Raw genomic sequence first — 23,232 nt, forward strand, 5'->3', positions numbered from 1 at the left:
GTGGTGTGCCTCGTGATTTTTTTCATGAAAAAAGTGTGCCTTTGCACAAAAAGGTTGAAAAACACTGCAATAAGCTTTGTGATTGAGTTGAATCTGAACTCTGTCCAGGGTCCTCCACATCCTCCAGAGCCGACTCATCGGGCCCCTTGCTGTCGGAGTCTGGTGGCAGCTCCAATGGTTCCTGCTGGGCCACAACAATTATCCATTTAAATGTTTCAAAAAATATGTGAGCTATGTTTTCAGAGGAATGAATTGAATGTCCAAATATTAAGAGGCAAGATAAGGAAATATAGGCAGGACATGAACTGAACTGTCATTTTCAATTTCTTGCAAGCTTATAAATTATAATTCTCCATCCCTGGTTAGTTTCAGAGATGAAGAAAGATCATTACCTGCCAAGACATGTGGATGAGGAAGTGAATAATACAAAAAGAAAAAGGGAAATAAGATTTTGTTTGATTTAGGATTCAATATTTGTTTTTCTTCCATTGCACTAAATTAGAAGGGTGTGTGTGACTATACATTGGAGAATTATAAGGGATCAAAACTAAATTAAGGGATTAAGGGATTAAGGGATCAAACTAGAAACCTGGCAACTAGTTCCTGCTAAAGCCAGTTGGGTGACTTCGACCAGTCACTCTCTCTCAGCTCTAGGAGGCAGGCAATGGCAAACCACTTTTTAAATCTTGCCAAGAAAACTGCATGGTCACCAAGTCTCAACACTGACTCCAAGGAACGCACTCTGAGGAGGGGAAGGGTCCGAGACCTTTTTTGCATGGAGAGGAAACCAGAGAATGGAAGCTCAGGAGAGTTGGGAAGTCAGATTAGAACATGGGACCACATTGTTGCAGAAAATGACAGGCTTTAGACTTCTCAGGATACAGGAAAAGTTTATTTGGCAGCCAGGTTCAGAAAGCTAGCCCATGGCTTAGCATTGCAAGTTCTGAACAACCTTTATTATCGAAGCACACATTCTTATACATTCTCAAAAGCATTGCAACACGGAAATACTTAAAACATTTCTTAGTGGTTACCTTGAGGAGAAAGCCTTATAAGGAGATGGGGTCTTACTTCTTTTGTTTATGGAGTGTCATTAACGAACTTTAATTGAACCTACGACTTTCGACATAGGCTTTCGACATAGGCACATCTTATGGTCAGCCACTGGCTTCCTGTTTCTTTTGCAACTCTGTCTATGTGGCTTTAATATAGACGTAAAGGGGCTCTAAGAGGCTGTCCAGCCTGACCCAGTAGGTTTCACACTTAATGTCCAAATCTCACTTTACGTCTGCTTTATCATAGCAGGTGCTGTCGCTAGACATCAAATTTGTAATTACTTCAAAGTCTCTCTTTAAAAAAAAAGATTACTGCCTTTTTATTTGAAAACACGGAACAGACGACAAGCAGGCCAATTCAGACCTCAGAGTCTGGGTAGACATGTCCCCTTTGTCCCGATCAGCCTGGATCGAAAGGCGATATAGCTATCAGCTCATTTCTCCGAAAGGGGCGGGGGAATCAAAAATGATGGATGGGTCCATTGGCGCGCCGTGCTCTCAAAGGCGGCTCTTATTCCCACGCCTTTCCAGCTCTTGTTAATGTGGCCGGGTGAATCTGCAGCGGGACCGAGGGACGCGCGAAAAGGTCCCCATTCCTGACAGCCCCTCCCGATCGGGAGAAGCCAGCAGCAGTCACGTGGCTCCTTCCTTCCCTCCCTCCCTCCCTCCGCCGACTCGCCCGTGTTAACGTGAGGTGGCAACGGGGCAGGTCCGGAGTCCGCGTAAGCGAAGGATCACATCTGCTCGCCCTTCTCGTCAGTGCGGCAGAGCCATGTCGAACGGCAGCCGGGAAGGCGCCCTTAAACTGGCCTGGCCCACCAGCTCGGCCGATGACTTCCAGACGCCTCAAAAGCGCGGAGTTGCCGCTGCGGACTCGGCGGGTTCCACTAGCCTCCATCCTCGATCCTGGGACACGGAGCAGCTGTGCGCCTTCCTTCAGGAGCAGGGCTTGGAAGCTGCGGAGCTGCAGCGCTTTCGAGGTGCCGGCAAGTGGAACAAGGGGGCGGGAAAAGTTCATCGAGGAGCCGCTACCTGGTGGGCGGTTGCCGGGCATTTGCCAAAGAGACTAGAATAGGAAAGTCCACCCCCCCTCAAAAAAAAAAACACTTTCGTTCGGGACAGAGCGCTCCAAAAGGGATTCCCCGTCATCGCCAGGGAATAAGGAACAGGTTTATTTTCACGCTGAGTGCTCTAGAGCAGCCGATGACTGGTGGTCCAAAATGTTGGTAGTCCACAGAAAAATTATTTGCATTTTTTATATTGCACTAAATCAGGGGTCCTCAAACTAAAGCCCCTAGGCTGGATATGTGCAATGAATATGTGTATTACAGAGAGTGGGGAGCCCTTCAGGGTCATTTTGTGTGGGTCGCAGTGGAGCAGAAATTCTGATTTGCGGTCTGCTTCAGCCTCCTGGTGTGGGGCTTTGGGCAAAGAGCTCTTCGTTCCAGTGGGATTGCATCATGGTCTGGAACTGGCAGACCATCTCAGTCTGCTGAGCCTCCAGGCGCTGGTACCTGGCCTTGCACTCCTTCAGGTCTTCCCTCTGTTTGGAAAGCCTATGCTCATAGTCCTCAGTGAGATACTTCTACTGAGCCTCCTTCTCCGTTAGATCCAATTTGAACTGAGCCAGTTATTTTGCCAACTCTTTCTCCTGGTGGCTGCTTAGTTCCAACAACTGTTTCCTATTGGGGCCCTAAGGAGCCCGGATGGGCAGGCGAGGAGTGGCTGGGAGGGGAGGCTGGCGAGGCCCCCCTCGATGTGAGTGACATCAAATTGGCTACGTCCACTCCGTCACATGACCACCTAGTCACACCCACCCATCCAGTCAATAGGCAGGTCATATATAGTGGTCCATGGGGACCCCTGCTCTAGAGAGAGGCCAGTGGCGAAAAAATATCTCTGAATCAAAGGGAGTTTCCCTGACAGGCTCTTATAGCTACACACTGGCCGTATCCTTTTCCTGCTGTGTTTGGCTTCATCTGGTCTTCAGCCATGAATGAGACAGCTTGAATCATTACCCTTAGTTGTACAGCCATTAAAGGGATGTTTTCTCCCTTATCCCAATAACATTTAAAGGCAGCCTCAGCATATTTAAATTCTGCTAGGATTTCCCAAAGGTGCTTTTTAACTCTTCGGAGCTTAAGAAGCTTCTTGGATGAGAAGCAAAACATCTTCAAAGAAAAACCAGAGAGTCCAGTTGCCTCTTGAAAAGGCACCTTTGGACAACCATGTCCTGGATGATTGAGAATCTCCATAGACATCTGCTAGGATTTGTCTCCCACTTACTCCCACAGTGGTGGTAGGAAAGGGATTGAGAATGGAAGAACAAATTCCATAGCAATATAAGCTGTCTGCCTTCTCCAGTATATTTGGGTAGCACTTTAAATCAATAGTAGGAAATGACCCAGATGATGGGCTGTTCTTTTTAGTCTATGGCAATGGGCAGCACTCTTAAACAGGTCTTTTCTGGGTAAGGAGGGACGACTATGGGAGCCTTTGTAGTGCCACTGTGAAGAATATTTTCAGGATCTGTTGGATAAAGTTGCTTGACTTTTCTTGGAATTAAGATGCCAACTGGGCAGATTCTTTGGAAGTAATTAGGACACAGTGGAGCCAGTTAAGGCAAAATAATTGGACAGAATCCTTGGGGCTGTAAGCTCTATTGCCTATATTTTGTATGTGTGCCCTTTCTTGGTTTGGTTTAGTGGTTAACCAAACCAAGAAAGGGCACTTGCAGTCCCCCTCTATAGCAGGGTGGTCCACGGGCTGGATGCGTCACATGCCTATGCCTGGTTTAGCGAAGGGGGAAAAAGTCCTGATGCGTCACGTGATGACATGAGTTTGACACCCCTGCTCTATAGCTATGCTTCTATGGATACAGGTGTATATTTCTACTTCTTTAGTTCATCTTTATGAGATAATCTTAAAACTTCTTAAACATCTGTGTGTAGATTGTCACTAGATACTGTTATATTCTGTGTAGCATTATAATGCTTTAGTTGTCCTTAAATACTTGAAATGATATTTTAAATGACCATTTTCCTTATATTTAACAAGCTCATGGCATTTTCCCATCCATCCAAAGTGGCTATCACTCTCAAACTTGAGCCTTTCCAAAATATTGTCAAATGAAACTTTAGCGAATGCACTTTTCTTTTCCCACGATTTGTCTCATCCTTCTTAGATGATTCATTTTGTCCAAATATTAAGAGGCAAGATAAGGAAATATAGGCAGGACATGAACTGAACTGTCATTTTCAATTTCTTGCAAGCTTATAAATTATAATTCTCCATCCCTGGTTAGTTTCAGAGATGAAGAAAGATCACTACCTGCCAAGACATGTGGATGAGGAAGTGAATAATACAAAAAGAAAAAGGGAAATAAGATTTTTTTGATTTAGGACTCAATATTTGTTTTTCTTCCATTGCACTAAATTAGAAGGGTGTGTGTGACTATACATTGGAGAATTATAAGGGATCAAAACTAAATTAAGGGATTAAGGGATCAAACTAGAAACCTGGCAACTAGTTCCTGCTAAAGCCAGTTGTGTGACTTCGACCAGTCACTCTCTCTCAGCTCTAGGAGGCAGGCAATGGCAAACCACTTCTTAAATCTTGCCAAGAAAACTGCATGGTCACCAAGTCTCAACACTGACTCCAAGGAACGCACTCATGTCTGAGGAGGGGAAGGGTCCGAGACCTTTTTTGCATGGAGAGGAAACCAGAGAATGGAAGCTCAGGAGAGTTGGGAAGTCAGATTAGAACATGGGACCACATTGTTGCAGAAAATGACAGGCTTTAGACTTCTCAGGATACAGGAAAAGTTTATTTGGCAGCCAGGTTCAGAAAGCTAGCCCATGGCTTAGCATTGCAAGTTCTGAACAACCTTTATTATCGAAGCACACATTCTTATACATTCTCAAAAGCATTGCAACACGGAAATACTTAAAACATTTCTTAGTGGTTACCTTGAGGAGAAAGCCTTATAAGGAGATGGGGTCTTACTTCTTTTGTTTATGGAGTGTCATTAACGAACTTTAATTGAACCTAGGACTTTCGACATAGGCTTTCGACATAGGCACATCTTATGGTCAGGCACTGGCTTCCTGTTTCTTTTGCAACTGTCTATGTGACTTTAATATAGAAGTAAAGGGGCTCTAACAGGCTGTCCAGCCTGACCCAGTAGGTTTCACACTTAATGTCCAAATCTCACTTTACGTCTGCTTTATCATAGCAGGTGCTGTCGCTAGATATCAAATTTGTAATTACTTCAAAGTCTCTCTTTAAAAAAAAAGATTACTGCCTTTTTATTTGAAAACACGGAACAGACGACAAGCAGGCCAATTCAGACCTTAGAGTCTGGGTAGACATGTCCCCTTTGTCCCGATCAGCCTGGATCGAAAGGCGATATAGCTATCAGCTCATTTCTCCGAAAGGGGCGGGGGAATCAAAAATGATGGATGGGTCCATTGGCGCGTCGTGCTCTCAAAGGCGGCTCTTATTCCCACGCCTTTCCAGCTCTTGTTAACGTGGCCGGGTGAATCTGCAGCGGGACCGAGGGACGCGCGAAAAGGTCCTCATTCCTGACAGCCCCTCCCGATCGGGAGAAGCCAGCAGCAGTCACGTGACTCCTTCCTTCCTTCCCTTAAGGTGACCAGATTTTCAGATTGGAAAAGAGGGACGCCCTTGACCGGGGGGGGGGGGGGGCTTGATTAAAAAAATTTTTTTTTGTCAAAACGTCACCCCAGGACACTGAAACCAGCATAAATACGAATCTGTTGCCAAACAAAATTTTGATCACGTGACCATGAGGATGCTGCAACAGTCGCTAAGTGTGAAAAATGGTCGCAACGGTCGCTAAGTGTGAAAAATGGTCATCAGTCACTTTTTTCAATGCCATTGTATCTTCCTGATTATTAAAAGTGCAAATTCACTCAGTGTCAATCATGACTCCTGAGTCCATTTCAAAGTATTGTGCATAGAAATTTTAAAAATGGCTTGTTTCAATTTATTTTGGATAGAATCTTTTTTTAAATAGTTTAAGACAATTTAAAAAAAGAATCAACACAGAATAACACTATTTTTAAAAATCATATGCACAATAAATAAAATATTATTTTAAAATACATTAAAAAAATAAAAGAAAAAACCCAGCTCACTTACCAGCAGGCAGGCAGAGTCAGCAGATCTTTGTAGGGATGGATGAAAGCACACAGGGAGCCTATATATACGCAACTGCAGTAACAATGACAATGATGAAGGATTGGATTGAGTTAAAGAATAAAAGAATTCTGATCTTAGAAGGCCATGACCTGCAGGCAGGCTGGCATAATTTCTTATGGAATGAATGACAAACATAAAACGCACAAATACTTTCAAAATCATTTAATTAGAACTTTACTGCAACAATGGCTCAAAATCAAAAAAATCCACTATGTGAAAACCCCAAATTGGCTATCACCAACAGAAAGAACGACACACCCAAATTTTACAGATTGGAACAAAATTCTAAGATACAGAGATCTAATTGACAGACAGGGAAATTTAAAAACAATTGAAGAATTGGCAGATCAGAATATGAAAGGTGACTGGCTAACCTACCTCCAAATTAAAACTAAATACAATAAAGACACTAAAATATATGGTATTGAAACAGAACCACACAAATTGAATAAAATTATTCAAAGTCTGGACAGAAAGATGATAGGGAAAATATACAAATTCCTCTTGAAGTATCAAATGGAAGAGGAAATTGGAAACTGTAAAAGAACCAATGATAAAATGGGCACAGAACTTTGGCCATAACATTGAACTAGACAAATGGGAAAAATTTTGGGGAATACATTTAAGAATGACACTATCAATCCCATACAAGGAAAACCTTGTTCTTTCAATCCTTCCAATATTTTTTTCCTTCATTCCCTTGTCTGTTTCAATATTAAGTACATTTCTTCCTTTCTTCCTATAATTTTTTCCATTTTCTTCCTTATATTCTTTTCCATTTCAACATTGTCTTCCTTTTTTCCTTCCTTCCTTCCTATACGTCTTTCCATTTTCTTCCTTATATTATCTTTTCTGTTTCAACAGTCTTTGTTTCTTCCTTCCTTCCTTCCTTCCCTTCCTTCCTATACTTCTTCTTTCATTCATTATATTTTCTTTTCCATTTCAATATTAAGTGTAATTCTTTGTTCCTCCTTCCTTCTTTCAATCCTTCCAATACTTTTTCCTTCATTCTCTTTTCCTTCAATATTAAGTGCAATTCCTTCCTTCCTTCCTTCCTAAGTTATTTCCATTTTCTTCCTTATATAATATTTTCTGTTTCAACATAAACTGCCTTCCTTCCTTCCCTCCCTCCCATCCCTTTCTTTATGTTTTCTTCATGCTTTCTTTTCTTTTTCCTCTGCTCTTTTTAAATCCCCCCCCTTCTTCTCCTCCTCTACATTTAGGTTGGATTAGTTTGTTTATTAGTTAAGTCAAACGTTTTAATAAAAGTTTCATCTTTTAAGATTCGTCCAACACATCCAATTGTAACCTTAACAGAATCCCATTGATCCACAGACAGCAGTGGGGAGCCCCAGAAGCCAGAGGATGTTCTCTGCTGGCGGCGCCGCTCCCCCGATATCTCTTCCTTCCGCGGCGAATCCCATGGATTCACGAACGGACTCCACGGAAGGAAGAGAGATCAGGACAGCAGCGGGGAGCCCCAGAAGCCAGAGGACGTTCTCTGCTGGCGGCGCCGCTCCCCCGACATCTCTTCCTTCCGTGGCGAATCCCATGGATTCACGAACGGACTCCGCGGAAGGAAGAGAGATCAGGACAGCAGCGGGGAGCCCCAGAAGCCAGAGGACGTTCTCTGCTGGCGGCGCCGCTCCCCCGACATCTCTTCCTTCCGTGGCGAATCCCATGGATTCACGAACGGACTCCGCGGAAGGAACAGAGATCAGGACAGCAGCGGGGAGCCCCAGAACCCAGAGGACGTTCTCTGCTGGCGGCGCCGCTCCCCCGATATCTCTTCCTTCCGCGGCGAATCCCATGGATTCATGAACGGACTCCACGGAAGGAAGAGAGATCAGGACAGCAGCGGGGAGCCCCAGAAGCCAGAGGACGTTCTCTGCTGGCGGCGCCGCTCCCCCGATATCTCTTCCTTCCGCGGCGAATCCCATGGATTCACGAACGGACTCCACGGAAGGAAGAGAGATCAGGACAGCAGCGGGGAGCCCCAGAAGCCAGAGGACGTTCTCTGCTGGCGCCGCCGCTCCCCCGATATCTCTTCCTTCCGCGGCGAATCCCATGGATTCACGAACGGACTCCGCGGAAGGAAGAGAGATCAGGACAGCAGCGGGGAGCCCCAGAAGCCAGAGGACGTTCTCTGCTGGCAGCGCCGCTCCCCCAATATCTCTTCCTTCCGCGGCGAATCCCATGGATTCACGAACGGACTCCACGGAAGGAAGAGAGATCAGGACAGCAGCGGGGAGCCCCAGAAGCGAGGGGACGTTCTCTGCTGGCGGCGCCGCTCCCCCGACATCTCTTCCTTCCGCGGCGAATCCCATGGATTCACGAACGGACTCCACGGAAGGAAGAGAGGTCGGGACAGCAGCGGGGAGGCCCAGAAGCGAGGGGACGTTCTCTGCTGGCGTCTGCCGCTGCCACGACCTCTCTTCCTTCCGCGGCGAATCCCATTGATTCACGAACGGACTCCACGGAAGGAAGAGAGGTCTGGTCTTGGCAGCACGCACAGAGCGGGAAAGGCAGCACCAAAGCCTGGCTGCGAGCGAGGGAGCGCGCGGCGAGCAGCGACGCCGGGCTGCTTCCTCCTCCGCCGCCGCCGGCGGCTGCTCCCTCCGGCGCAGGAGAGCTGGGAGCAGCCGCCCGAGAACTTCCACGTGGTTCCAGAGGTTTTGCCGCCCGTTCCAGCGCAGCACAGGGGCTGGCTGCGAACTCCGCAAGGGGGCTGTCTCCTTCCCCCAGCCCAGCGCCTCCCAATTCCCACGGTACCAAATTTAATACAAAACATGATTTACTCACCACCAGTGAGTAAGCGCAGCTGCCCAAAACAAAGACGAAATAAAATGGAGACTCGCGCATGCGTCCTCAGCTAAGGAGTCCAGCCAATCAAATCAGTGAGCGGCAGGCTGGGCTGGCTTAAATTTGTAGGTGGTAGCATAGAACAGAACGATGAGCCAGCCCAGCAGCTGATGGGCGGGAGCTGCAAGCGCCAAAAAAAGCGTGCCTTTTTAAAAAGCGGGCGGGACGCGGGAAAATGCATCAAAAAGCGGGGGTGTCCCGCCAAAAGCGGGACGTCTGGTCACCTTACCTTCCCTCCCTCCGCCGACTCGCCCGTGTTAACGTGAGGTGGCAACGGGGCGGGTCTGGAGTCCGCGTAAGCGAAGGATCGCATCTGCTCGCCCTTCTCATCAGTGCCCCAAAGCCATGTCGAACGGCAGCCGGGAAGGCGCCCTTAAACGGGCCTGTACCACCAGCTCGGCCGATGACTTCCAGACGCCTCAAAAGCGCGGCGTTGCCGCTGCGGACTCGGCGGGTTCCACTAGCCTCTATCCTCGAACCTGGGACACGGAGCAGCTGTGCGCCTTCCTTCAGACGCAGGGCTTGGAAGCTGAGGAGCTGCAGCGCTTTCGAGGTGCGCGGGAAAGTCGGCAAGTGGAAAAGGGGGCGGGAAAAGTTCATTGAGGAGCCGCTACCTGGTGGGCGGTTGCCGGGCATTTGCCAAAGAGACTAGAATAGGAAAGTACCCCCCCCCCCAAAAAAAAACACTTTCGTTTGGGACAGAGCCAGGGAATAAGGAACAGGTTTATTTTCACGCTGAGTGCTCTAGAGCAGCCGATGATTGGTGGTCCAAAATGTTGGTAGTCCACAGAAAAATTATTTGCATTTTTTATATTGCACTAAATCAGGGGTCCTCAAACTAAAGCCCCTAGGCTGGATATGTGCAATGAATATGTGTATTACAGAGAGTGGGGAGCCCTTTTGTGTGGGTCGCAGGGGAGCAGAAATTCTGATTTGCGGTCTGCTTCAGCCTCCTGGTGTGGGGCTTTGGGCAAAGAGCTCTTCTTTCCAGTGGGATTGCATCATGGTCTGGAACTGGCAGACCATCTCAGTCTGCTGAGCCTCCAGGCGCTGGTACCTGGCCTTGCACTCCCTCAGGTCTTCCCTCTGTTTGGAAAGCCTATGCTCGTAGTCCTCAGTGAGATACTTCTACTGAGCCTCCTTCTCCGTTAGATCCAATTTGAACTGAGCCAGTTATTTTGCCAACTCTTTCTCCTGGTGGCTGCTTAGTTCCAACAACTGTTTCCTATTGGGGCCCTAAGGAGCCCAGATGGGCAGGCGAGGAGTGGCTGGGAGGGGAGGCCAGCGAGGCCCCCCTCGATGTGAGTGACATCAAATTGGCTACGTCCACTCCGTCACATGACCACCTAGTCACACCCACCCATCCAGTCAATAGGCAGGTCATATATAGTGGTCCATGGGGACCCCTGCTCTAGAGAGAGGCCAGTGGCGAAAAAATATCTCCGAATCAAAGGGAGTTTCCCTGACAGGCTCTTATAGCTATACACTGGCCGTATCCTTTTCCTGCTGTGTTTGGCTTCATCTGGTCTTCAGCCATGAATGAGACAGCTTGAATCATTACCCTTAGTTGTACAGCCATTAAAGGGATGTTTTCTCCCTTATCCCAATAACATTTAAAGGCAGCCTCAGCATATTTAAATTCTGCTAGGATTTCCCAAAGGTGCTTTTTAACTCTTCGGAGCTTAAGAAGCTTCTTGGATGAGAAGCAAAACATCTTCAAAGAAAAACCAGAGAATCCAGTTGCCTCTTGAAAAGGCACCTTTGGACAACCATGTCCTGGATGATTGAGAATCTCCATAGACATCTGCTAGGATTTGTCTCCCACTTACTCCCACAGTGGTGGTAGGAAAGGGATTGAGAATGGAAGAACAAATTCCATAGCAATATAAGCTGTCTGCCTTCTCCAGTATATTTGGGTAGCACTTTAAATCAATAGTAGGAAATGACCCAGATGATGGGCTGTTCTTTTTAGTCTATGGCAATGGGCAGCACTCTTAAACAGGTCTTTTCTGGGTAAGGAGGGACGACTATGGGAGCCTTTGTAGTGCCACTGTGAAGAATATTTTCAGGATCTGTTGGATAAAGTTGCTTGACTTTTCTTGGAATTAAGATGCCAACTGGGCAGATTCTTTGGAAGTAATTAGGACACAGTGGAGCCAGTTAAAGCAAAATAATTGGACAGAATCCTTGGGGCTGTAAGCTCTATTGCCTATATTTTGTATGTGTGCCCTTTCTTGGTTTGGTTTAGTGGTTAAGGCAGCAGGCTACAAACCAGGAACTAGTCTGCCTTAGCCATGAAAGTGGCTTGCAACTTTGGGCCAGTCACTCTCACTCAGTCCAACTCATCTTACAGAGTTGTTGTAGGGAAAATATGATGAGGAAGGAATACTATGCTACAGAAATAAAGGCAAATGCATGTTTCCTAGGATAATGTTGCAGGATCTAATCTGGGTTGGTCACTGGGGACCTGAGGTTTAGCCTTGCGAGCTTTTGGACTTGTGCTGGAGCCCATTCTCAGGGAACTTCTCTGTCACCGGAATATGTCACACCAGAATGTCTCTGGTGAGAGAAAAATTCCTTGAGGATGAGCTCCAGCGCAAATTCAAAAGCTCAGAAGGCTAAACTGGTGACTGATCCAGACTGGATCCATCAATATTATGTATATTTGCCTCTTTGAGTTACCTATAAAATAAAGGTGGGATAAAAATAATGTAATAAAAAATAAAATAATAAGGCCTCTTGAGAGATGCCTCACAGCTGGGTCCATGTGATCATTAATCATGGAAACAGCTGGTGCTGCTGGCCTTGAAGGAAGTAGTGATATATATCATCTCCTCAGGGGCCAGGAACGGTCATCTGATATTGCAATGTGTTACATGCAGATCTTGCAAGCCTCCCTTCCTTCCTGTTAGTTTTCCAGATAGATGTAGTTGCAATAGATAAAGGCACATATCCTTGTTCAACAGCCAAAAAATAACTAGGGACTCACAGAAATCACTTCCAGGCAAACTCTGAGGCACAACATGTTCTTTGGAATACACAGACACACGGTTAAAGTAAAGGAAAACTTACTGGCTGTAATGTATAACATTCTCCTCTTCACACACACACCAACGTCCTTTTAAACAAGGCTGCCAAGTCTGAATCCAAAGAAGACTTTAGGAATAGGCTTGGATCTCTTTTTATTCCCCAGAGTTCTTGCTTTGTTGGTCAGCTGGGATTGTATCTTTTTTCATGGCCCAGGGCCAACTTTCTGTGACTTGTTCAGGTGACATCTTTCCTTTGTTTTCTTAATGACTTCATTTCTTATCTACTTTCTTGAAGGAATATTTTAGATAAGATTCCTGGCTTTTGTCTTCTCTGCTTTTGCACCTGTTTTATGATTAGTTATGGCAGCTTCATTCTAATGTCACAGGTGCAGTGTCAGTATGCTGAGGATGCCTAATTATACATCTCTATTCCTTGCTATGTAAGTGATACTAACCTGCTTTTGGCCCAGTACCTGCTAGCTGCTAGGGTTTGGATGGGAAAGAGCCAGTTTCAACTCAGCCCTAGCAAGTGGCTCTGGATTGTTGGGACTCCTGAGTCCAGGGATACTGCATTTTTCGGAGTATAAGACACACTTTTTCCCCCCCAAAGAGAGTGAAATTTTTGGTGTGTCTTGTACACTGAATGTAGCCCTGCCCATCCTCACCAGAGGCCAAAAACATGAGGCATGGAGGCAGCGATGGTCTGTGGCAATCCCTGCTGAAGACGGCCTGGCTGGTCAGAGTTTGCAGCAGCAATCACATTCAGAAAGCACAGTAACTGATTCAGCAGGATTCAAAATAGTAGTATACAATACATTACCAAAAACAAGTTTTCCATGGCATCAGTAAATACAAGCAAAACACAAGCAGTTTCACTTTCAGTTCTCCGCTAAGCCAGACTCCTTCCTGTCTCCTTGTTGCTCACACAGCAAATTTCAGAGTCCAAATAGCCCTCATTTGCCAACTTAGTTGCTATGCCTATTCATTGGCTGACCTTGTTGCCATGTGTCAGCTGAATACCATGGATGCTGGCAGGTAGAGGGAGAATTTTTCTTCTTATTTTCCTTCCCAAAAACTAAAGTGTGTCTTATTCTTGGAAAAATACTGTATGTCATTTTGATTCTTGCCAGGCCGGTATTCCACCAGACACAGCTGACACACAGTTTGGGGCTATTCATGGACTTGAATATTCTGTTTGTGGGACAAGTGATAGTCATGCCTTTAAACAGATCCATCTCATGCATCAATTGCAGTCATTCCTGGACTGGGATATTTTGTTCACAGTCACTTAAACCCCGGTCATTTCCCAGATGAATTATTGCAATGGCTCTCCATGGGACTGCCCTTGAAGATCATCTGGAAACTACAACTGGTCCAGAATGTGGTGGTATTTGCAGTTCTAGATGCCTCACATTTTGCTCATATTTCATCATTATTGCATGAGGTGCAATGGCTCCAGTTTCTTTCCAGACAATGGTTGTCACTTTTAAAGCCCTAAATGGCATGGGCTTAGCCTACTTATGGATCCACTCTCTTGAGGGTATCTGCCCATACTTCTGGGTAAAATAGAGTGGGTACACACTAGGTCCCTTCTCTTAAACATTGTCATCTAGGGACCTAAGCAGCACACCTTTTAGAATGAATTAAAATGGTGTGCTGTTGGTTTAATCCAAGATGTGTAGCAATCAGATTGTATCCCAATATTTTATCTTAAACCACCATTAACTCTATGCAAAACATAGGTTCTATCATGATAAAAAGGCCATTTTCCCCCAATGAGAACATTTATATCTTTACAAATATTTTATTATACTGATTATTTAAAATGAATTTTATAAAATTAGTGTTTCAGTTACTCACCTATTGGATGATGTCCTGACTTTTGGATTATACCGCCCTTGGGGAAGTAGCAGCAATATCAGGCCTGCTTTTGTTATGATTACATCAGTGCAGCAATTTCTGGCTGAGGCTATAAATCATTGATGAAGAAATGCCTCTAGACTGCTTCTAGTCCTGCCTGTGGAACTCAACCCCACTTTCAGAAGCCAATCGTTTCATTTGCCTCCTCCTCACGTTGCTACAGCCAATTCTTAATTGATCATTGCTAATGTCTAAATAATATTTCAATTGAAATCACCTGGCAATGATCTTGCTTGCTCTATCTTCCTGTGAATTGTCTTGCTTAGGTTACAGTATAAAGAGCTTTTAGGTAAGTGGATTAGGAGGTTAGAACTCAGGTTGAACTCTGTTTAGTATGAGGTTCTTCACTGGGTGAGTTTGGGCTATTATTGATTTTTTGTAGCCTAATCTTACAAGACACAGATGATACAGTAAGTTTAAAACTAATATCCAGCTTAGTTTACACAACTTATTACTCTCTTAGAAATGTGACTGTAGAAATGAATTGTTAGAAAACATAATTCAAAATTATCTGCAGAGTCCTTGGTGCTCTCTGGGCTCTCTGTTTTCTTGCAGACATTTCATTATCCAAATTAGATAACATCACCAGAGCTAGTAAGAAGGACGGTTTGCTGCCAATTTATATTCTAGTCTAGTGGCTTGCTCTGTTTGCTAAAACTGATGTTTTCATGGAATGATAATTATATTAATTTCTGACTAATCTGTAGGATTTTAAGTATAATTTTTAGGAGTTTGGTTATAAAAATAATTACACTGGGTGATTCAGTAGAGATTTTGCAGATGGTGGCTTGCCTGGGTTTGGTCAGGTGTGGGATGGGAGACCTAAATTGTGTTGGAATTTTATTCCTTAACAAGTTTATCATGAATTGGGATCAAAGAAACAACAGGCATGAGATTAAGTACTTTATTTTTCAAGAATGACGAGAGTAGTCCATTAAGTGGGGACTGCACAGCCCCATCCTCTTCCATTTAGCATACATTATATGCCTTACAATCAGCCCTCTTATAGAATATCACTCCCTTACTCAGTCACCTCTTTCCTATTTTTGTATAAGGGACTCTATTCCTTTCTTCCTTGCTAGGGCCTCTAACTTTTCTGAGAATACTTTTATCTAAAGTGAAGCTATCCTTGGAATGTATGCCTTATCTTATTTCCTTGGGCAAGCTATCTTCAAGGCTTGCGAAAAGTAAGAAGCCAACAGTATCTTCAAAAACAAAGTGAGACGTGGTTTCAGAATCTTAATAAAAGTGCAATTGTCAGCTTCCTTGTGCTTCGCTACTATATTGTAACAGACTGCCATGAAGTACTGGGAGTGGGGAAGCAAGGAGGAAAACGAAAGTGAATGCTGTATCTCTTGGAGATTCTTCTTCAAGGTCACCTGGCATACCAACTGCATACCAATCTCTGCTTGGATAGGCTTGCTTGAACCTTACTGGTTGATGGGGGTGGGAAATGGGAGATAGTTACAAGAGGGAAAAGTTGGACTTAGAGATTTTGGCACCCGATTCTCAGTTCTGGCTATGAACTACTGCAATGCACTTCAAATAACACTATACCTTTCTCAACAAATGGAGCTAAGGATCATTTGTATTAGAGGTATAAGTTTGTGGCAGGTCTAATAAAATATCTCAGTACTACGTAAAAAAAACCCCTGCCAGGTCAACATTTCATAAGAAGGAAATGGAAAACTTACTTCTCTACTGTTGTCAAAAAATCTCCCTGGATTTATCCATGAAATTGGCAAAAAACAAAATCATTGCAAAAAAAAAAAAGAATGAAAAGAAGGACTAGGGGTGACATGATAGCAGTGTTCCAATATTTCAGGGATTGCCACAAAGAAGAGGGAGTCAAACTATTCTCCAAAGCACCTGAGGGTAGAACAAGAAGCAATGGGCGGAAACTAAACAAGAAGAGAAGCGGTTCCACCACAAAACCACAAAACCGCGGTAGACTAAAGCGCGTGTGACTAAAGCGCGGTGACAAAACCGCACCGTCAAAATCGCGTGACAACAGCGCGCCGACAACAGTGCGCCGACAACAGCGCGCCGACAGAAGCGCGCTGTAACATAACCCTAAACCTAACCCTAAACCTAACGCTAAACCTACCCTAAACCTACCCTAAACCTAACCCTAAACCTAACCCAGGGGTGGATTTCAAAAATTGTTCAAACCACCTCTGTGGGCGTGGCCTCCTTTGTGGGAGTGGCTTGCCGCCCATGTGACCGGATGGGAGTGGCTTGCCACCCATGTGACCGGATGGGAGTGGCTTGCTGCCCATGTGACCGGATGGGAGTGGCTTGCCGCCCATGTGACCAGATGGGAGTGGCTTGCCGCCCATGTGACCGGATGGGAGTGGCTTGCCGCCCATGTGACCGGATGGGAGTGGCTTGCCGCCCATGTGACCGGATGGGAGTGGCTTGCCGCCCATGTGACCAGATGGGAGTGGCTTGCCGCCCATGTGACCAGATGGGAGTGTCCAAGACGATGTCACTGAATTCTTTCCCCCAACTACAATATGATTAAAATAAGTACAAAAACAATAAAAGAGCTACTTACAGATGGAAGATGCCTGTTCTTGCCAGTCTTCAGAATCACGGACTCCAATGAATGGGCTGCACAAAGAGAAGACACAGAAAGCAAGACGTTAATTGCATGCACTGCATTGGGATGAAACCAGCACACAAAATAATAGAAAAGGAAGATTACTCTCCTTTTTTGCGTCTTCTGCACCACCACCTCACCATCTTGCTCCAAAAACCTGCACAAAGGAGAGACACGGAAAGAAACGCCTTGATTGCGGGCACTTCACTATCTCAAGGAGGAAGACAACAGAGAGCACACAACACCCAGCAATAAAGACAGGTACTTACAGCGGAAGCATCGCTGGCTTGCCGGTCTTCTGCACACCACCGTATTACATTTAGGTTGAGGTTGATTGGCTTTGCTTGGCTCCAAAAACCTGCACAAAGGAGAGACACGGAAAGAAACGCCTTAATTGCTGGCACTTCACTATCTCAAGGAGGAAGACAACAGAGAGCACACCACACCCAGCAATAAAGACAGGTACTTACAGCGGAAGCATCGCTGGCTTGCCGGTCTTCTGCACACCACCGTATTACATTTAGGTTGAGGTTGATTGGCTTTGCTTGGCTCCAAAAACCTGCACAAAGGAGAGACACGGAAAGAAACGCCTTGATTGCTGGCACTTCACTATCTCAAGGAGGAAGACAACAGAGAGCACACCACACCCAGCAATAAAGACAGGTACTTACAGCGGAAGCATCGCTGGCTTGCCGGTCTTCTGCACACCACCGTATTACATTTAGGTTGAGGTTGATTGGCTTTGCTTGGCTCAAAAAACCTGCACAAAGGAGAGACACGGAAAGAAACGCCTTGATTGCTGGCACTTCACTATCTCAAGGAGGAAGACAAGACAGAGCACACCACACCCAGCAATAAAGACAGGTACTTACAGCAGAAGCATCGCTGGCTTGCCGGTCTTCTGCACACCACCGTATTACATTTAGGTTGAGGTTGATTGGCTTTGCTTGGCTCAAAAAACCTGCACAAAGGAGAGACACGGAAAGAAACGCCTTAATTGCTGGCACTTCACTATCTCAAGGAGGAAGACAACAGAGAGCACACCACACCCAGCAATAAAGACAGGTACTTACAGCAGAAGCATCGCTGGCTTGCCGGTCTTCTGCACACCACCGTATTACATTTAGGTTGAGGTTGATTGGCTTTGCTTGGCTCCAAAAACCTGCACAAAGGAGAAACACGGAAAGAAACGCCTTGATTGCTGGCACTTCACTATCTCAAGGAGGAAGACAACAGAGAGCACACCACACCCAGCAATAAAGACAGGTACTTACAGCCGAAGCATCGCTGGCTTGCCGGTCTTCTGCACACCACCGTATTACATTTAGGTTGAGGTTGATTGGCTTTGCTTGGCTCAAAAAACCTGCACAAAGGAGAGACACGGAAAGAAACGCCTTAATTGCTGGCACTTCACTATCTCAAGGAGGAAGACAACAGAGAGCACACCACACCCAGCAATAAAGACAGGTACTTACAGCAGAAGCATCGCTGGCTTGCCGGTCTTCTGCACACCACCGTATTACATTTAGGTTGAGGTTGATTGGCTTTGCTTGGCTCAAAAAACCTGCACAAAGGAGAGACACGGAAAGAAACGCCTTGATTGCTGGCACTTCACTATCTCAAGGAGGAAGACAACAGAGAGCACACCACACCCAGCAATAAAGACAGGTACTTACAGCAGAAGCATCGCTGGCTTGCCGGTCTTCTGCACACCACCGTATTACATTTAGGTTGAGGTTGATTGGCTTTGCTTGGCTCCAAAAACCTGCACAAAGGAGAGACACGGAAAGAAACGCCTTAATTGCTGGCACTTCACTATCTCAAGGAGGAAGACAACAGAGAGAACACCACACCCAGCAATAAAGACAGGTACTTACAGCGGAAGCATTGCTGGCTTGCCGGTCTTCTGCACACCACCGTATTACATTTAGGTTGAGGTTGATTGGCTTTGCTTGGCTCCAAAAACCTGCATAAAGGAGAGACACGGAAAGAAACGCCTTGATTGCTGGCACTTTACTATCTCAAGGAGGAAGACAACAGAGAGCACACCACACCCAGCAATAAAGACAGGTACTTACAGCGGAAGCATCGCTGGCTTGCCGGTCTTCTGCACACCACCGTATTACATTTAGGTTGAGGTTGATTGGCTTTGCTTGGCTCCAAAAACCTGCACAAAGGAGAGACACGGAAAGAAACGCCTTGATTGCTCGCACTTTACTATCTCAAGGAGGAAGACAAGACAGAGCACACCACACCCAGCAATAAAGACAGGTACTTACAGCGGAAGCATCGCTGGCTTGCCGGTCTTCTGCACACCACCGTATTACATTTAGGTTGAGGTTGATTGGCTTTGCTTGGCTCAAAAAACCTGCACAAAGGAGAGACACGGAAAGAAACGCCTTGATTGCTGGCACTTCACTATCTCAAGGAGGAAGACAACAGAGAGCACACCACACCCAGCAATAAAGACAGGTACTTACAGCAGAAGCATCGCTGGCTTGCCGGTCTTCTGCACACCACCGTATTACATTTAGGTTGAGGTTGATTGGCTTTGCTTGGCTCCAAAAACCTGCACAAAGGAGAGACACGGAAAGAAACGCCTTAATTGCTCGCACTTTACTATCTCAAGGAGGAAGACAAGACAGAGCACACCACACCCAGCAATAAAGACAGGTACTTACAGCAGAAGCATCGCTGGCTTGCCGGTCTTCTGCACACCACCGTATTACATTTAGGTTGAGGTTGATTGGCTTTGCTTGGCTCCAAAAACCTGCACAAAGGAGAGACACGGAAAGAAACGCCTTAATTGCTGGCACTTCACTATCTCAAGGAGGAAGACAACAGAGAGCACACCACACCCAGCAATAAAGACAGGTACTTACAGCAGAAGCATCGCTGGCTTGCCGGTCTTCTGCACACCACCGTATTACATTTAGGTTGAGGTTGATTGGCTTTGCTTGGCTCCAAAAACCTGCACAAAGGAGAAACACGGAAAGAAACGCCTTGATTGCTGGCACTTCACTATCTCAAGGAGGAAGACAACAGAGAGCACACCACACCCAGCAATAAAGACAGGTACTTACAGCCGAAGCATCACTGGCTTGCCGGTCTTCTGCACACCACCGTATTACATTTAGGTTGAGGTTGATTGGCTTTGCTTGGCTCAAAAAACCTGCACAAAGGAGAGACACGGAAAGAAACGCCTTAATTGCTGGCACTTCACTATCTCAAGGAGGAAGACAACAGAGAGCACACCACACCCAGCAATAAAGACAGGTACTTACAGCAGAAGCATCGCTGGCTTGCCGGTCTTCTGCACACCACCGTATTACATTTAGGTTGAGGTTGATTGGCTTTGCTTGGCTCCAAAAACCTGCACAAAGGAGAGACACGGAAAGAAACGCCTTGATTGCTGGCACTTTACTATCTCAAGGAGGAAGACAACAGAGAGCACACCACACCCAGCAATAAAGACAGGTACTTACAGCGGAAGCATCGCTGGCTTGCCGGTCTTCTGCACACCACCGTATTACATTTAGGTTGAGGTTGATTGGCTTTGCTTGGCGCCAAAAACCTGCACAAAGGAGAGACACAGAAAGAAACGCCTTGATTGCTCGCACTTTACTATCTCAAGGAGGAAGACAAGACAGAGCACACCACACCCAGCAATAAAGACAGGTACTTACAGCGGAAGCATCGCTGGCTTGCCGGTCTTCTGCACACCACCGTATTACATTTAGGTTGAGGTTGATTGGCTTTGCTTGGCTCCAAAAACCTGCACAAAGGAGAGACACGGAAAGAAACGCCTTAATTGCTGGCACTTCACTATCTCAAGGAGGAAGACAACAGAGAGCACACCACACCCAGCAATAAAGACAGGTACTTACAGCAGAAGCATCGCTGGCTTGCCGGTCTTCTGCACACCACCGTATTACATTTAGGTTGAGGTTGATTGGCTTTGCTTGGCTCAAAAAACCTGCACAAAGGAGAGACACGGAAAGAAACGCCTTGATTGCTGGCACTTCACTATCTCAAGGAGGAAGACAACAGAGAGCACACCACACCCAGCAATAAAGACAGGTACTTACAGCAGAAGCATCGCTGGCTTGCCGGTCTTCTGCACACCACTGTATTACATTTAGGTTGAGGTTGATTGGCTTTGCTTGGCTCAAAAAACCTGCACAAAGGAGAGACACGGAAAGAAACGCCTTAATTGCTGGCACTTCACTATCTCAAGGAGGAAGACAACAGAGAGCACACCACACCCAGCAATAAAGACAGGTACTTACAGCAGAAGCATTGCTGGCTTGCCGGTCTTCTGCACACCACCGTATTACATTTAGGTTGAGGTTGATTGGCTTTGCTTGGCTCCAAAAACCTGCACAAAGGAGAGACACGGAAAGAAACGCCTTGATTGCTGGCACTTTACTATCTCAAGGAGGAAGACAACAGAGAGCACACCACACCCAGCAATAAAGACAGGTACTTACAGCGGAAGCATCGCTGGCTTGCCGGTCTTCTGCACACCACCGTATTACATTTAGGTTGAGGTTGATTGGCTTTGCTTGGCTCCAAAAACCTGCACAAAGGAGAGACACGGAAAGAAACGCCTTGATTGCTCGCACTTTACTATCTCAAGGAGGAAGACAAGACAGAGCACACCACACCCAGCAATAAAGACAGGTACTTACAGCGGAAGCATCGCTGGCTTGCCGGTCTTCTGCACACCACCGTATTACATTTAGGTTGAGGTTGATTGGCTTTGCTTGGCTCAAAAAACCTGCACAAAGGAGAGACACGGAAAGAAACGCCTTGATTGCTGGCACTTCACTATCTCAAGGAGGAAGACAACAGAGAGCACACCACACCCAGCAATAAAGACAGGTACTTACAGCAGAAGCATCGCTGGCTTGCCGGTCTTCTGCACACCACCGTATTACATTTAGGTTGAGGTTGATTGGCTTTGCTTGGCTCAAAAAACCTGCACAAAGGAGAGACACGGAAAGAAACGCCTTAATTGCTGGCACTTCACTATCTCAAGGAGGAAGACAACAGAGAGCACACCACACCCAGCAATAAAGACAGGTACTTACAGCAGAAGCATCGCTGGCTTGCCGGTCTTCTGCACACCACCGTATTATATTTAGGTTGAGGTTGATTGGCTTTGCTTGGCTCCAAAAACCTGCACAAAGGAGAGACACGGAAAGAAACGCCTTGATTGCTGGCACTTTACTATCTCAAGGAGGAAGACAACAGAGAGCACACCACACCCAGCAATAAAGACAGGTACTTACAGCGGAAGCATCGCTGGCTTGCCGGTCTTCTGCACACCACCGTATTACATTTAGGTTGAGGTTGATTGGCTTTGCTTGGCTCCAAAAACCTGCACAAAGGAGAGACACGGAAAGAAACGCCTTGATTGCTGGCACTTCACTATCTCAAGGAGGAAGACAAGACAGAGCACACCACACCCAGCAATAAAGACAGGTACTTACAGCGGAAGCATCGCTGGCTTGCCGTTCTTCTGCACACCACCGTATTACATTTAGGTTGAGGTTGATTGGCTTTGCTTGGCTCCAAAAACCTGCACAAAGGAGAGACACGGAAAGAAACGCCTTAATTGCTGGCACTTACACCTTACATAAGAATAACACAATGAAAGAGATACACTCAAGTACTTACTTGTCTTATTGCTTTTCTGGTTGTTGATATCTCCATACTGTTCTTAGGCTTCCCGATTCCTCTCTTGCAGCTTTCTTCTTCTTTACGCGTGGATCATCAGCCGTGTGGTGGTGCGCTCTGAGCCAAACTTTCACTGTAGGAATTGGGTCCCATCTCTCAACAGGTATGCCAACAACACTTATCACCATCTGGTTACTGATGTTTGGAATGGTTAGGCTTGTTCTTTGGTGTGAACATATGAGGTTCATTTTTGAGAACCCCCTTTCCGCCTCTGCTGAACTCACAGCAATTGTCCTGACAATGGCTCTAGCTCTTCTGACAGTGTCAGGAATTTTGTAGTTCTTTGGATTTTTCAGCACATTTTCCAAAAAATCCCTGTAGTCGTTCAAATCAATTTCATAATTAAAAACGCGGCCAAATTCAACCAATGCTTCCTCTCCATCAGCCCATGGAACGACTACATCTTTCATGTCCCAGCTATCTGGCTCCAAATAGGTGATAAAGTGTAACTTTTGTGCTGCTGGCAATAGGCTACCTGTTCTTAGATGGTCGCAATCCATCAGCCTTTTCTTTAAGTTGGTGATGATGCTTTCCAAAAGTTTTTCACGGGGAAGGGCAACAAACCGTTGATTTGGAGCTAAATTCATGTTTTGGAAGGCTTGTGTTTTTAGCAATTCCACAAGTTCTGTTTCATATCTGCCCTTTCTGTGTAGTAGGAATTCAACACCATGGATTGCTCGCAACACTAGCTTTTCGGCCACAATGATATTTGTCGCTCTCTCCTGTAGGGAATCTGACAGGGCAGCAATCTGAAGTAGGATGTCAATCATCAGGGCCAAATCCTGCAAAAAATTTAAAT

At 45.9% G+C, this 23,232-nt stretch overlaps 1 protein-coding gene across 1 annotated transcript in view; it reads left to right on the forward strand.

The window, feature by feature from the left end:
• Window positions 1-1,782: 1,782 nt before the first annotated feature.
• LOC116509696 (deoxynucleoside triphosphate triphosphohydrolase SAMHD1-like) overlaps window positions 1,783-23,232 on the forward strand; it is a 51,656-nt gene continuing 30,206 nt past the window's right edge. The window contains exon 1 of the mRNA XM_032218957.1: window positions 1,783-2,035. Within this exon, the coding sequence (XP_032074848.1) occupies window positions 1,828-2,035 (208 nt within the window). The 5' untranslated portion in view covers window positions 1,783-1,827. The remainder of the gene's footprint in view (window positions 2,036-23,232) is intronic.

This window comes from Thamnophis elegans, chromosome 5 (genome assembly GCF_009769535.1).
Source record: "Thamnophis elegans isolate rThaEle1 chromosome 5, rThaEle1.pri, whole genome shotgun sequence".
NCBI lineage: Eukaryota > Metazoa > Chordata > Lepidosauria > Squamata > Colubridae > Thamnophis > Thamnophis elegans.